The following is a 12,278-nucleotide window of genomic DNA, read 5'->3' as shown; positions in this document are numbered from 1 at the left end:
TTTTGATGCAGTGCCGCTTGAGGGATCGAAGGTCACGGGCATTCATTGTTGTTTTTCGGCCTTGCTGCTTATATGCAGTGATTTCTCCAGATTCTCTGAACCTTTTGATGATATTATGGACCGTAGATGATGAAATCCTTAAATTCTTTGCAATTGTACGTTGAGGAACATTGTCCTTAAACTGTTCGACTATTTTCTCATGCACTTGTGCCATAAAATTCCAAGTTAATGATTATTTCCTAAAAACAATAAAGTTTATCAGTTTGAACATTAAATATCTTGTCTTTGCAGTGTATTCAATTAAATATAGGTTGAAAACGATTTGCAAATCAGTGTTTTCTGTTTTTATATATGTTTCACACAACGTCCCAACTTAATTGGAGTTGTACTAAAAAGTTAAATCCAACCGAACTGTATTATGGCAGTAATTCTTTCACGTAACACCAGCAATAGAGGGAGCCCGCGTACCACTTGTGGTACTAGTACTGAATCACTGATTAGTCACAGAAATATACGGCCCCCAGGATGGCGAAGGTGCGAAACAGCAGAAGGAGCAGCACGATAGGGGGGTTTACATGGAGCATTGTGATCTGATTAGAATTAGTTTAGAAGCCCAAAACAAATGAAAATGCTCCATATAAACACCTCAGTCGGAATAAACAGGCTGAATCCAAATAGAATTTCATTCGGTTTCACAGGGGTGGAATTATTCAGAATAAAATTTTCCTCATGGAAACCATGAATCAGAATGGAGCCATGCTGCGCTCTGTCTGCGCATGCGTAAATGTGCGGTGATGTCATCGTTTATGTATGTAAATGTGGCGGCTTCCAACTGGAGCTCGTACGCGACAGAGATCTTGTTTTCAACTACTTCTAACTTGTTTTTATCAAGCTGTTGTTTTAATAAAAGTGTAAAAACAGTCTCAACTACTGTGCTAAATAGACGACGAACATCTATCTTTAGAAATGATGTGACGTTTACGTTGACGTGCACATGTTGAATGGCTATTCCGATTAAAAGCAGTGCACATGTACTGTATATATCTGATCAGAATGAATCATGTCACATGTAAACAGTTGACCAGAGATCTTCAATCGGAATACAAAAAAGTCTGCATGTAAACCCTGCTAATGTCAATGGTAATAGAAGCATGAAATCATGATGCACAAACTGTTTAATTATTTACATTCTATTTAATGATGTCAATACATATGCTTTAATAAAGTACCGTATTAAAGAGTGCTATATTTCCTGTTAAAAAAACATTTTTGTATTTTGGGTGGGGGGAGCTGGAATAGATTAATGGAATTTCCATTAATTTCAGATATTTCAAGCAGTGGGTCATACTGATGGCTTGTGTTACATGCAGTGCCACTGGTCCTCCATCGCCATGGCAACACCACCCACTAGCCCTAAGCCACACACACACACACACACACACACACACACACACACACACACACACACACACACACACAGTATTAAAAGTTGAAAAAATATAACATGCAATACGTGTGCATGTGCGGGCGTACCAGGTGCTGTGACCGTTACGTGTGTGTGTGTGTCCATAGCAAGTCGTCGTATTGGTTGACCATTGGCACCATGTGGTCCAGTCTGGCCTTCTGCTCACGCACGTGCACACAGGCACACACACCATTAGTGTATCCATAACATCATATTACATCACATAAGATAGCATAACATGTGACCAAAGTGTGTGTCTGTATATGTGTGTGCGTGTGTGTGTGTGTGTGGTGAGGAAGGTGACTCACCAGGACGGTTGTTCTGGTCAAGGATTGGCTGAACGATTCGCCGCCTGGCATTGATGAACCTGAAATCTCTCTCATACACACACACACACACACACACACACACACACGTACACACACACGTCAGTAGGAGTGGCAGGTCAGCAGACATTGCTGCTGCACTTGCCAGTGGTAAGAGAAAAAAAAAACCTACTCCACTGGCATTTGTTTCTTACAAAATGCTTAAACAAGTGAAAATGTCTAAAAAAGTTTATTTTTAGGTGATGAGTCCTATTTGAAGTGTAATCAGATTAGTTTTAACTAGAAATAAGACAAACATTATTGGTAAGATTTTAAGTTTTTGCAGTGTGTTAAGTTAAATTTTCTCTCAAACGATCACACAAACAAACATCTAACTAACATCTAGTTGTGTTGTTGCTGTGCACTGACCAGTTGTTGACCTGCAGGATGGACAGACCCGTGTCATGTGACAGTTGTTTCTTCTCATCCTCGCACGGATATGGATGCTAACACATGACAACAATGACAACAAGCAAGGCAAGAAATTAGGTTATTGAAGACTTGCATGACGATGAATCAGAATCAGAATCATCTTTATTGTCCAAGTATGTTAAAAACAATGGATGACTGAGTACTGATACCAGCAAGTCTTGACATTAATACCTGCCAACCTGCCAAATGCGGGTGAATTTCACCAATATAGCCACTTTGGCGGGTTGTATTTCGTTTGGGATCATTCAGCACCCCCGGAGTTTCGGTGGGAAAAAAATTACTGTGGTGGGAAAAAAATTACTGTGGGAAAAAAATTACTTTTAATATAAAATTGTGTATGCCAGGTAACAGAATCGGGCCAATACAAGCTTTATTTCAAGGTATCAGGTACTAGCGAAGGCTGCCCATACCAGCCACTGATACTTAAGCCAAAAATAATTTGACATTGAGTAAGCCCTCCGCACCAGTAGTGTGCGCTACACTGTGGCCGTTTGACACATTGGCAAACCATTAGGCCTATACACTAAAAATCAACTATAGAATATACCCCCTGTAATTGGCTGGCGACCAGTTTAGGAAGTACCCCGCCTCTCGCCCGAAGATAGTTGGAATAGGCTCCAGCACACCCGCGGCCCTAGTGAGGATAAGCGGTATAGAAAATGGATGGATGGATGGAATATACCCCATAAATGTAGTGTAACAATTTGTAGCCACTTTAATTGGGTAAATTTAAAGTGGTAAATAGTACCTAAAATCAATATTTATGAAATAAATAAATTGGGTAAAGTTTACCTCACATTTTTTATTACAATAGGGCACTGTGCTCCCTCATAAAAGTATATTTTTGGGGCTTTTTTGTGTATCGTGCGTACTGACCACCAGGTGCTGGAAGAGCCACGCCCTCAAGATGTTGGTGGCCACTTCGGGGAAGACGCCTCGTTTCTTGTGGTCGTGTCGCTCGTCGGTCACATCGCAGCCGCCGTCGTTGTCGCCCGTGCTGGGAGACTCCACGCTCTCACCCACGTCGTTGCCTTGGCAACACAAAGTAAGGAAGTAGCCAGCAGTTACCACCAGCTGCACCTTTTGTCCAACATGGAGGGACGTTTGTGCCACCGTACTGTCACAGTGAGACCTCCTTATTACACATCCTATCTTTGTGACCAAAGTAGAGACTGAGAGGTTGACCACACACACACACACACACAACTGTGTGCGATGAAGTCATGTGACCTGACCTGCATGTCTGCCATTGTCGCTATGGTGACCCTGTAGCATGAGCGGCGGCTTCCAAAAAGACGTCTTTATGTCGTCGTCATCTCTACTCGTTAGCAGCTGAGTGATTGAACGGGACAAAGAAAGCATTCCAAACTTTTACAAATGTTCAAGTCAGAAAAAATCAACTGGTGACACATACAGTACATGACATGTTGTTCTACATCAAATCATTTAATATGATTAATAAAAACTTGAAATCAAAATAAATCCACTGACATTGTGGTTATCCTCGTCATCAATCACCAGTTCGATCGGCATATTTCCTTTCAGGCAGCTGGCGTAACGAGCGCAGAAGTTGTCGCACAACTCGTGAACCTGACGCACAAACTACACGTTACGTGCTCAAGTGTTGCATAGAAGTATTTCGCAAGTGTCAGTCAAAACAAAGATGATCACACTATTAGACAGAAAAATAAACAGCAGACATTTTGAATTGAGAAGATCATGAAACAGTGTACCTAATCAAGTGGCCAGTGGATGGATGTTGGAAGGAATACTATAAACAATAAAAGAGTTGAGGAAACTCTGAATTAGACTGGGAGTAGGATGGGATTAGACTGGAATGAGACAGAAATGAGGCTGGGAATAGACTCAGGTGAGGATGAAAAAAGTACACTGTACATCCTCGTAACTGTACAAGGATGAATCTGGATTGAGGCTGAGATGAGACTGGGATTATATTGGGAAGAGAATTAGATAAATATGAGATGAGGCTAGGATTACACTGGGATGAGATTGAAATGAGGCTAAAATGATGTTGGGATTAGATGGAATGAGAGACTAGGATGATGCTAAAATTAGATTTTTATTGGACTGGACTTGGATTATTTTAGGAAGAGGCTGGGATAAAAAATAATATGAGGCTGGGATTAGAGTGAGGTGGAGATGAGAAAATACTAGAATGGGACTGGGACGAGATAGTATTGAGACAGGGATTCGTGGGGGAAGAGACTAGGATGATGCTGAGATGAGATTTTGATTAGAGTGGGGTGAAACTGGGATGATGATGATGAGATGAGGTAAAACTGGGAATAGACAGGGATTAGCCTCATGATCATGAGGAGGGATTAGGGAGCAGACCATTGGAAGGAATAAGAATCTTGTGTGACCTTCTCCAGCTCCAAGAGGTGAAAGTGCAGCACTCGGATGGCTTGGATCATCTGTACACGCATGCGCGCGCACACACACACACACACACACACACACACACACACACGCAATGACTATATTCATATAATAATACAGTGATAGAAATCTATACTGTCAATGCTGACTGTGCTTTTGTAAAGTAGCTCCTTTCTATTCGTAGCCATGTTGTTAGTGTAAACAGTGCACATCAAATTGTGACGATAAATAAATACTGAATTTAATTCAACGGAATTTGTTTAACTTCCTTTCTATTAAAGAGATGAGGAATATTTAGGTTGAAATGTTCCCAAAATAAACTACACTTGGACCTTGATTTACGTTTACTTTATTCCGTGACCAATCTTGCAATTGCCATTAATCCGTTTATATTTATAAAATATTTTATGTTTTTAATGAAGAAAATGGCCCTGTGTTGTGTTGTATTTAAAACAATAAAAGATAAAGAAAAATGTACTCATTTTATAAAGTACAATTACTGTAGATACTGTAGTACTCGTGCGTTAGATGGGTGCCTTTAAGGGGCGTGGCCTATAGAGTGACATCAGGCGCTGGAGTTAGGTTGGCCGGTTAGTCTGCGTGTAAGTGTCCGGGCGTGAGTTGTGGACCACAGCAGCTCGTTGCGAGTGTTGTCATTTTGTATTTGTGTGTTTGTCCTGCACAATAAACTTGCCCACACATAAGTGGATGACTGTACCTTAATTGCTCCATTTATTTTCACTTCACTTAAGTGGCGGCGTAGCTGAGGCTCATTCATTGGCTCGTACCACAAAGCAAAAAGAAATGGCCCAAGCGATTGCTCGTGACTTGAAAAACTAAGTTAGGGCACACAAGTCAGCAGGGTAATAAAAACATGAATACAAATAAAATACATTTTGGCATAGGAATGAGCTGAATAGTTTAAAGTTGGAAAGGTTTGAATGTTTTTGAAATTTTGAAATTACATATAAAAAATACATTTTGCACTTTTATTTTGAAAAAAAAAAAAAAAAAAGGATTAGTAATGGGCTAAACAAAATCTGGGATTTTATTTTGAAAATATTCTATCACCAAGGTAATGCAGAGATCTTTTGGTACGTCGTTTGTGCAGATACGTTAAATGGTGCGTGCTGAATTCAAACAACAGAATAAGAAAGAATAAATACATAATAAACTCATCAAGATAGTAAAATGGGCTTCTTGCTCCGCAGCAGCCCATAAAAATCCTTGGAAAGTATGAAACTCACCAAACGATCAAGCTCAGGATGACACGAAAACAACTTCTGTGATGCCCTCACCTGATACAGCAAACACACACGTCATCAAAAAGCCTTGAAAAGTCAACTAGTGATGACATCATCACAGTGTGACAGGGGCAGGAGGACGTTTCCATGGCAACGCACCTGCTCGGCGAAGGCGCTGATGTCGTCGTCGAAGGAGAGCGAGGAGCAGACGTCCTCCGCGGTCCCCCCGCATCCCCCCTGCCGCAACGTCCATGTGGCCAGGTCGCACTTCCCCAGCAGCAACGCAAGCAGCGGGAACAGGGTGTGGCTAAGGCAGTGATGTCATCAAAGTGCGCCGACAACGACAACAAGTAAAGATCCTCAATATATCGCACCCGCTGTGTTGGGAATCGTCGAGCCTCTGGTTTACCGAAGTGGATATTCCAACAGTTTCAGCAAAGCTCGTGAAGCCCAAGCTAACAGGCCAGCGTGAGGCGGTGGTAGTGTGCCGCTTGACTGCCTTGGAGTGTGCCCGCAAGTGCACGACGAATGACTTGACACCTCTTTGGTCACGGCTTCTGTCTCTGATTGGTTGATCTGACTTGGGCGCGGTGGTTTCTTCTAAACTTGTGTTGATGAAATTCACTTTCCCACGCACGTCTTTCTTAAATGGGAAGTAATCATTTGATCTTCTGATGGTGTCAATTGTGGGCTATTATGATGCGGTCAAATTCAGTGGACCCCCACATATTCGCTATTCACAGTTTTTTGTTTGTTTTAATCAATCACATTTCAATTTATTTTTAAATGTTATTCTTTCTTTTTTTTTGGAGTGGGTGGGGGGGGGGGGGACCAACCCCGAAAACATTTATTGGCGGTATATCCCTTCTTATTCGATAATTTTTTTTCAGTGAGCATCGTTGTGTATCGTGCCATCCTCGGAAACAGTTTCTGCTGTTCAAAAATAGTCGAATCTAAAAAAAAAAAAACACATGCAGATTGAGCGACTAAAGATTTTTTGCAGTCGACTATGTAGTTTTTACTGTGATAGAAATCGTAGTCGATCAATCGATGACGTCGTTGGTATTTTTTTCAGCACAGTGCGAAGACTGTGCCGCCTTGTCGGCTGGACATTTCGCTGTCCCACGGAACGTTGCAGTCGGATGACGGCAGCGCACGCTCAAGTTGAAGTCAAGAAAATTCGCCGACTGGAAGATGAGATGCCAAAAAGCGTTTAGCGATTCGTCGACATGAAGCGTCTAGGTGGAGTAGTAAAGTCGACTAGTTGACTAATTGCTTCAACCCTAATACAGGTAAGGTATATTTTTACAATTGTTATTATTAGCTAATTTAGCATTTTTAGTTTTTTAGAACACATTGTTTTGATAGCACAAAAGCCTTAACCAACACTAACTAGCTATTATACTGGCCGACCAGTCGGTCACTGTGCCACCCTACAGTAAATAATTTAATATATATATTTTTTTACTTCTGTACATTTCAGAGTCCGTACTTTTGTACTTTTACTCAAGTACAGGAGTTTGACTTTTACCAGTCTTGCATAAAAAGGTATCTGTACTTGTATAAGTACATCGTGTGAGTGAGGGTTTCTATATTTTTAGTGGCCACTCGAGGGAAAAAAAACCCAAAACATATATGTGTATTAAAATTGCAATGTTTGATTTTTTATAAAGTTATTCGGACCCTCTGCATTACATAACAATTGCCAGCCGAGCTAATTTCTTGACGTCACGGAGTAACTGTCGTGGGGTGACATTTTGGAATGAAAGGCACAGAATTTTGAGGAAAATCTTCGATTATCACTCAATCTCATGATAAAACAAAAACTTTGAATTTGACAGCACAAACAACATTTGTAGTTGAGTACCACTTAACTGGGCCTGTCATCGAGTTGACAATGAATTAAATTACGCACCTTAATTTCAAAATTTCTCCTTTTGCAGTATGGCTGATGAAATTTCAATAGTCCTTTAAATTACCCAGATCGTTTAATCAATGTTCAAAATAAATGTGTCCATCCATCCATCCATCCATCCTTTCTCAACACCGCTTGTCCTGGTTAGGGTCGCGGGGCACTGGAGCCTATCCCAGCTGACTTCGGGCGAATACATTGGTCGCCAGACACAGACAACCATTCCCACTCACATCTACACCGTCACTGAGTGGGAACTCAACCCACGCTGTCGGCACCAAAGTCAGGCGAGTGTACCACGACGCCATCAGTGACCCTAAATGTGTCTAATTGCTGATTAGTGGTGTGGTAAGTATTAAGTATGACTATCATTTACAAAAACTGGCATAAGCATAGCATACAAGAGGCAAGGACATGGGACACCTGTGTATAGACCTTCGAGTTTTATGTGAACTCTGAGCTCTTTGGTTTTGCGTGACTTAGGAGGATTTTTTTTGGTGGTCTTACCCGTAGATGGCGTCCTGCTCCTTCTTCACGGCAGCCATGTTTCCGTCACCATGGTGATGAGGCGGGTACGAGACGGCGTGAAGATGATGATGGTAGTGTTGGGGAGGTGGCAGGTGTTGGTGGTACGGGACCACATCTGCATGCTGCAACACAACACCAATTTGCAAATACGGTTCACCCCCGTTTATTGTGGGTGATGCGTTACAAAACCAATTGCCGCGGCGGAAGAGACGGTATAAAAACGTATATAAATAGTTTTACCTTTCCACACGCTTTAACCTATCTAAACTTATTAAAAGACCCTTTTTTGGAAGAATTTCTGAGCATCTGTTCTCACTCAAACATGGGAGACAATCATATAACATCACTTTGAGGAAAGGAAAGGAAGACTCACTTGCAAAGCCAAACCATATCATTTCATCTAACCAAAGTCAGCCGCCTTAATGCTAACATATAACGAGAAATGCCATAGGTGAGGTCACGGAAAGGTTCAAACAAACTGCTACGTTACCACACACGGTGCAGCGACACATACAACAAGAGCATACAACAATACTCATAGATGTATATGGGACATTTGCATGTAATTTGATCAATAACGGTGAAGACATGCCCCAATGAATTTCCGTTTGAAAATTAATAAATTGTACTAATATGCGTCTTTCAATGATTGCCAGTTGTTATCCATCAAAAGGTCATAATTGTTTCGAGAGAAAAAAAACATGATTCTAAAATTCATATTTTAGAAACCTTTAATGGCAAAATGTCTTTACCGTTAGGTGTCCCAAATTAAGTTTCATTATTTGCAATGTTTTCTGAAGATTCTAATTCCATTTTTTTATATATCAGCCTTTTCTCCTATTGCTTAGTATACCTTTTCCAAGAAACCGAGCACAAAGACATCTTAGTGTCTTCAGAGTTCCTCTTTGGTTTCTTTTACAAAAGCTCCTTCTTTGTCACTCAATGTTTCTTTCCCGTTAATGCCACAGGAGAGTGCCTCATTATGTTGTTCCAATATACTGTTTCAGCGTGAGAGACATTTACCCATAGAAAACCAAGATGGTATTAAAAGAAAACTGCTAAATTGCTAAGTTACAAATTGATTCGAAGTTGCTAAGTTACAAATGTCTTTCCCGTTATTGGTCAAATTAGATGTAAATGACCCATATACTATAAAGATTACTTGAGCTTAGTTGGGGACCTTCCCTGCCAAGTGCTGCCCGACATGTTGTGTGTGGCAGAAAGTGGTACTACACTCGAAATTGTGAATTGCCTTAAATTCATATCACAAGAATAAAGTCACACATTTTCCAGAAAGAGCGAGATTACAGTCATTATCTTGTGAGAATAGTCATTTGTTTTTGAGAATAAAGTTGTATATTTTTTTTACACCAGTGATTCTCAGTGTGGTACAAGTGCCATTAGTAGCACGAGGGCTCTCTCTAGTGGTACGTGAATGAAACACATAATTAAATACAAACTTTGAAATAGAAAACATATTAAAGTGAAGCTTTTAGCTATGCATACAGCCCGTTTAATTTGTTTTAAATAGTATTTTTCCCCTTTGAAAGTACAGTTCAGTCGTATTTAACTTTGAAGTTTAATATATTTGCATTTAATGTTTAAGAACTGTTTTGAACAATTATTCAAGTACAATTTTTATCTAACTTTTATGTGCTGTACATTTGAATTTAATCAGGAGTGTTTCAAGTGTTTTTTTTGAATGACGATATTTAAGAGAAGTATTGATGTTCAAACTGTGCATAACATTACAGTGGCTTACACTTGTAGGAAAATTTACTTTTTAGACAAAAAAAAATGTTTTGGTAAGATGGTGGAGCTTGGAGAGATAAAAATCATTTTTAAGTGGTACTTGCAGTAAATTGTCTGAGAACCATTGTTTTGCTAAAAAGAAAAGTCACAGATCTTTTATATAAAAGCCATAATATAATGAGAATAAAGTCTTTTTTTTCAGAAAAAAATACTGTACATTTTCCAGATTACTAGAATAATGGCATATTTACAAGATTAATTATGTAACATGAGGAGAAGGCAGAAAAAGTGCAGGTGGTGAACACTTTAAAAAATACAACAGCGAAATTGTTTTCATGCTTCAAAAATGAATAACGTCATTAACAATCAAAATGTTATCATTATCAAAGGAAAACAACCAATTAGATTAAAAGTGTAAAAAAATATGTACACATGAAGACATTGGAAACGTTGTTTATTTTCTTTTTTAAAAGTGCAACCATTGACTACAAATAAATATTTTTACATAGTACTTTGTTTTGAAAAAACACTATTTATCAGTGAAAAATTTTCTTTTTTAAAGTTTTGTAGTCTAGAATAACAACGTTTTTCGACTTTCCATTTTCTGATATTGAAACACGTCGAGTCGCAACTACAAAAGTATAATCCATAACTTTACATTTTTTTTCCATGAACCACAACAAACAGAAGAATGTTTAACTCTGAAATATTTCACCTTTTGCCATATAACAACATTTCAAGGGCTGTCTGTTCACAAATCAAGTTTTACCCAAATGAAATACAGTAAATAAGTAAAACATTCATGAGAGTTCAATACAAATAACCATCACTTAAAAGCCAGCAGCACTATTAGACGAGTCTGGATCAGATTTTTCACTTGAAAGCGTCTCCAAGATAACAATCACATTGTTGGACTTTTCAAATTGTCAAACACAGCATTTTTCACGCACCTTTTGCTCCATCACAGGCGAAAATGATTTTGAAGAGGATGACGACGATGGCTCTCTGTGCACGGTGGAGCGTTCAAATAGCCTCGTGCTGCTCATGCTGATCGAGTGAGAAAAAAAATGGGGAAAGGGAAGGAGGAGGGGACGTTTTTCTGGGAACGAGGGGGGAAAACCACGCTATAGAAAAGGTCCCAATTCTGCACTGCCCCGCCCCGCCAATGAAAAACACGAATACGAGGGGGTTTCCACGAAGAACGGGCGGTAGGTTCCCCCAAAAATCTGCAAATATGGGAATTTGCAACTGCTAAATCACAACTGTTTTTGAGATTAAAGTTAAAGTATTTCGGATTTCATAAACCACTATTTTTGGGGGATTAAAATCAAGATTACAGAAATTAAATTGTAGATTTTCAAAGTAAAAGGATAGATAGTCGCAAGATAAAAATCGTAAAATTCTAAGAATAGTTGCATTTTTTTTCAAGATTACAGGAATAACATTGTATATTGTTTGGAGTGAAGTTAGAATATTACAATAATAACTATATATATTTTTAGATGAAGGTATTTTCAAGATTTTAATCATAATATCTTCAGAATAAGGTTGAATATTTCCGAGATAACAGGAAATTATTTAAATATTTTTGTATGCTATCTTTTTAACTACAATCTTCAAGAATTTATATATTTAAGATTGAAAATCGGCTATTTTTGTCGATTAAAGTCATAATATTTTGTGAATAAAGATGCATATTTTTAAGATAAAATATTAATATTTTCAATCTTAAAATGGATACATTAAGAGGATAGTCACATATTTTCAAGATTAAAGTCTTAATCATACAGGAAAAAGTTGTTGTTTTTTATCTTATTATGGGAATAATGCTGTATATTTTTCAAATTAAAAAAAGACATTTTGAAGATCTGCTGAGAATAAAGTTTTCAAGAGAAAAAGGCATATAATCTTGAGGTAAAATTGTTTATATTCAGAATTGGAGTCTTAATATTATGAGAAAAAGATGGATATTTTCAAGATTAAAATTTGAATATCACGGGGGGGAAAATTGCCTACATTTTTGACGAACAACGTAACTATTCGAGATAAAAAAGGTTTCATATTTTTAAGATTTACGCATTTAAAGATTTACTTAGGAGCATAAAATGTTGAGCTAAATCTAGTACAAATCTTTGAGATAAGAAATTGCATATTTTTGGGATTAAAGTCAAATTATGATG

General features: G+C 38.6%; 1 protein-coding gene across 1 annotated transcript; it reads right to left on the bottom strand.

Moving 5' to 3' along the window:
* Window positions 1-1,207: 1,207 nt before the first annotated feature.
* meis1a (Meis homeobox 1 a) lies at window positions 1,208-11,125 on the bottom strand. The gene is made up of 12 exons (XM_061680456.1): window positions 11,049-11,125; window positions 8,326-8,468; window positions 6,066-6,213; window positions 5,910-5,960; window positions 4,647-4,697; window positions 3,754-3,852; window positions 3,498-3,594; window positions 3,139-3,293; window positions 2,200-2,276; window positions 1,774-1,832; window positions 1,534-1,623; window positions 1,208-1,413 (listed from the first exon to the last, which is right to left on the bottom strand). The coding sequence occupies exons 1-12, from the start codon at window positions 11,058-11,060 to the stop codon at window positions 1,361-1,363; spliced, it is 1,035 nt and encodes a 344-aa protein (XP_061536440.1). The 5' UTR covers window positions 11,061-11,125; the 3' UTR covers window positions 1,208-1,360.
* Window positions 11,126-12,278: the final 1,153 nt, after the last annotated feature.

This window comes from Phycodurus eques, chromosome 6 (assembly GCF_024500275.1).
Source record: "Phycodurus eques isolate BA_2022a chromosome 6, UOR_Pequ_1.1, whole genome shotgun sequence".
NCBI lineage: Eukaryota > Metazoa > Chordata > Actinopteri > Syngnathiformes > Syngnathidae > Phycodurus > Phycodurus eques.
This window is presented reverse-complemented; position numbering and strand designations above follow the sequence as displayed.

Bases quoted from the DNA above. Each gene is read 5' to 3' on its own strand.
- meis1a (XM_061680456.1), bottom strand. The intron at 6,214-8,325 runs GTAAGACCACCA...TCACTGCCTTAG, and splicing joins GAGCAGGACGCCATCTACGG to CCACACCCTGTTCCCGCTGC. The intron at 1,624-1,773 runs GTGAGTCACCTT...GTGCGTGAGCAG, and splicing joins TGACCAGAACAACCGTCCTG to AAGGCCAGACTGGACCACAT.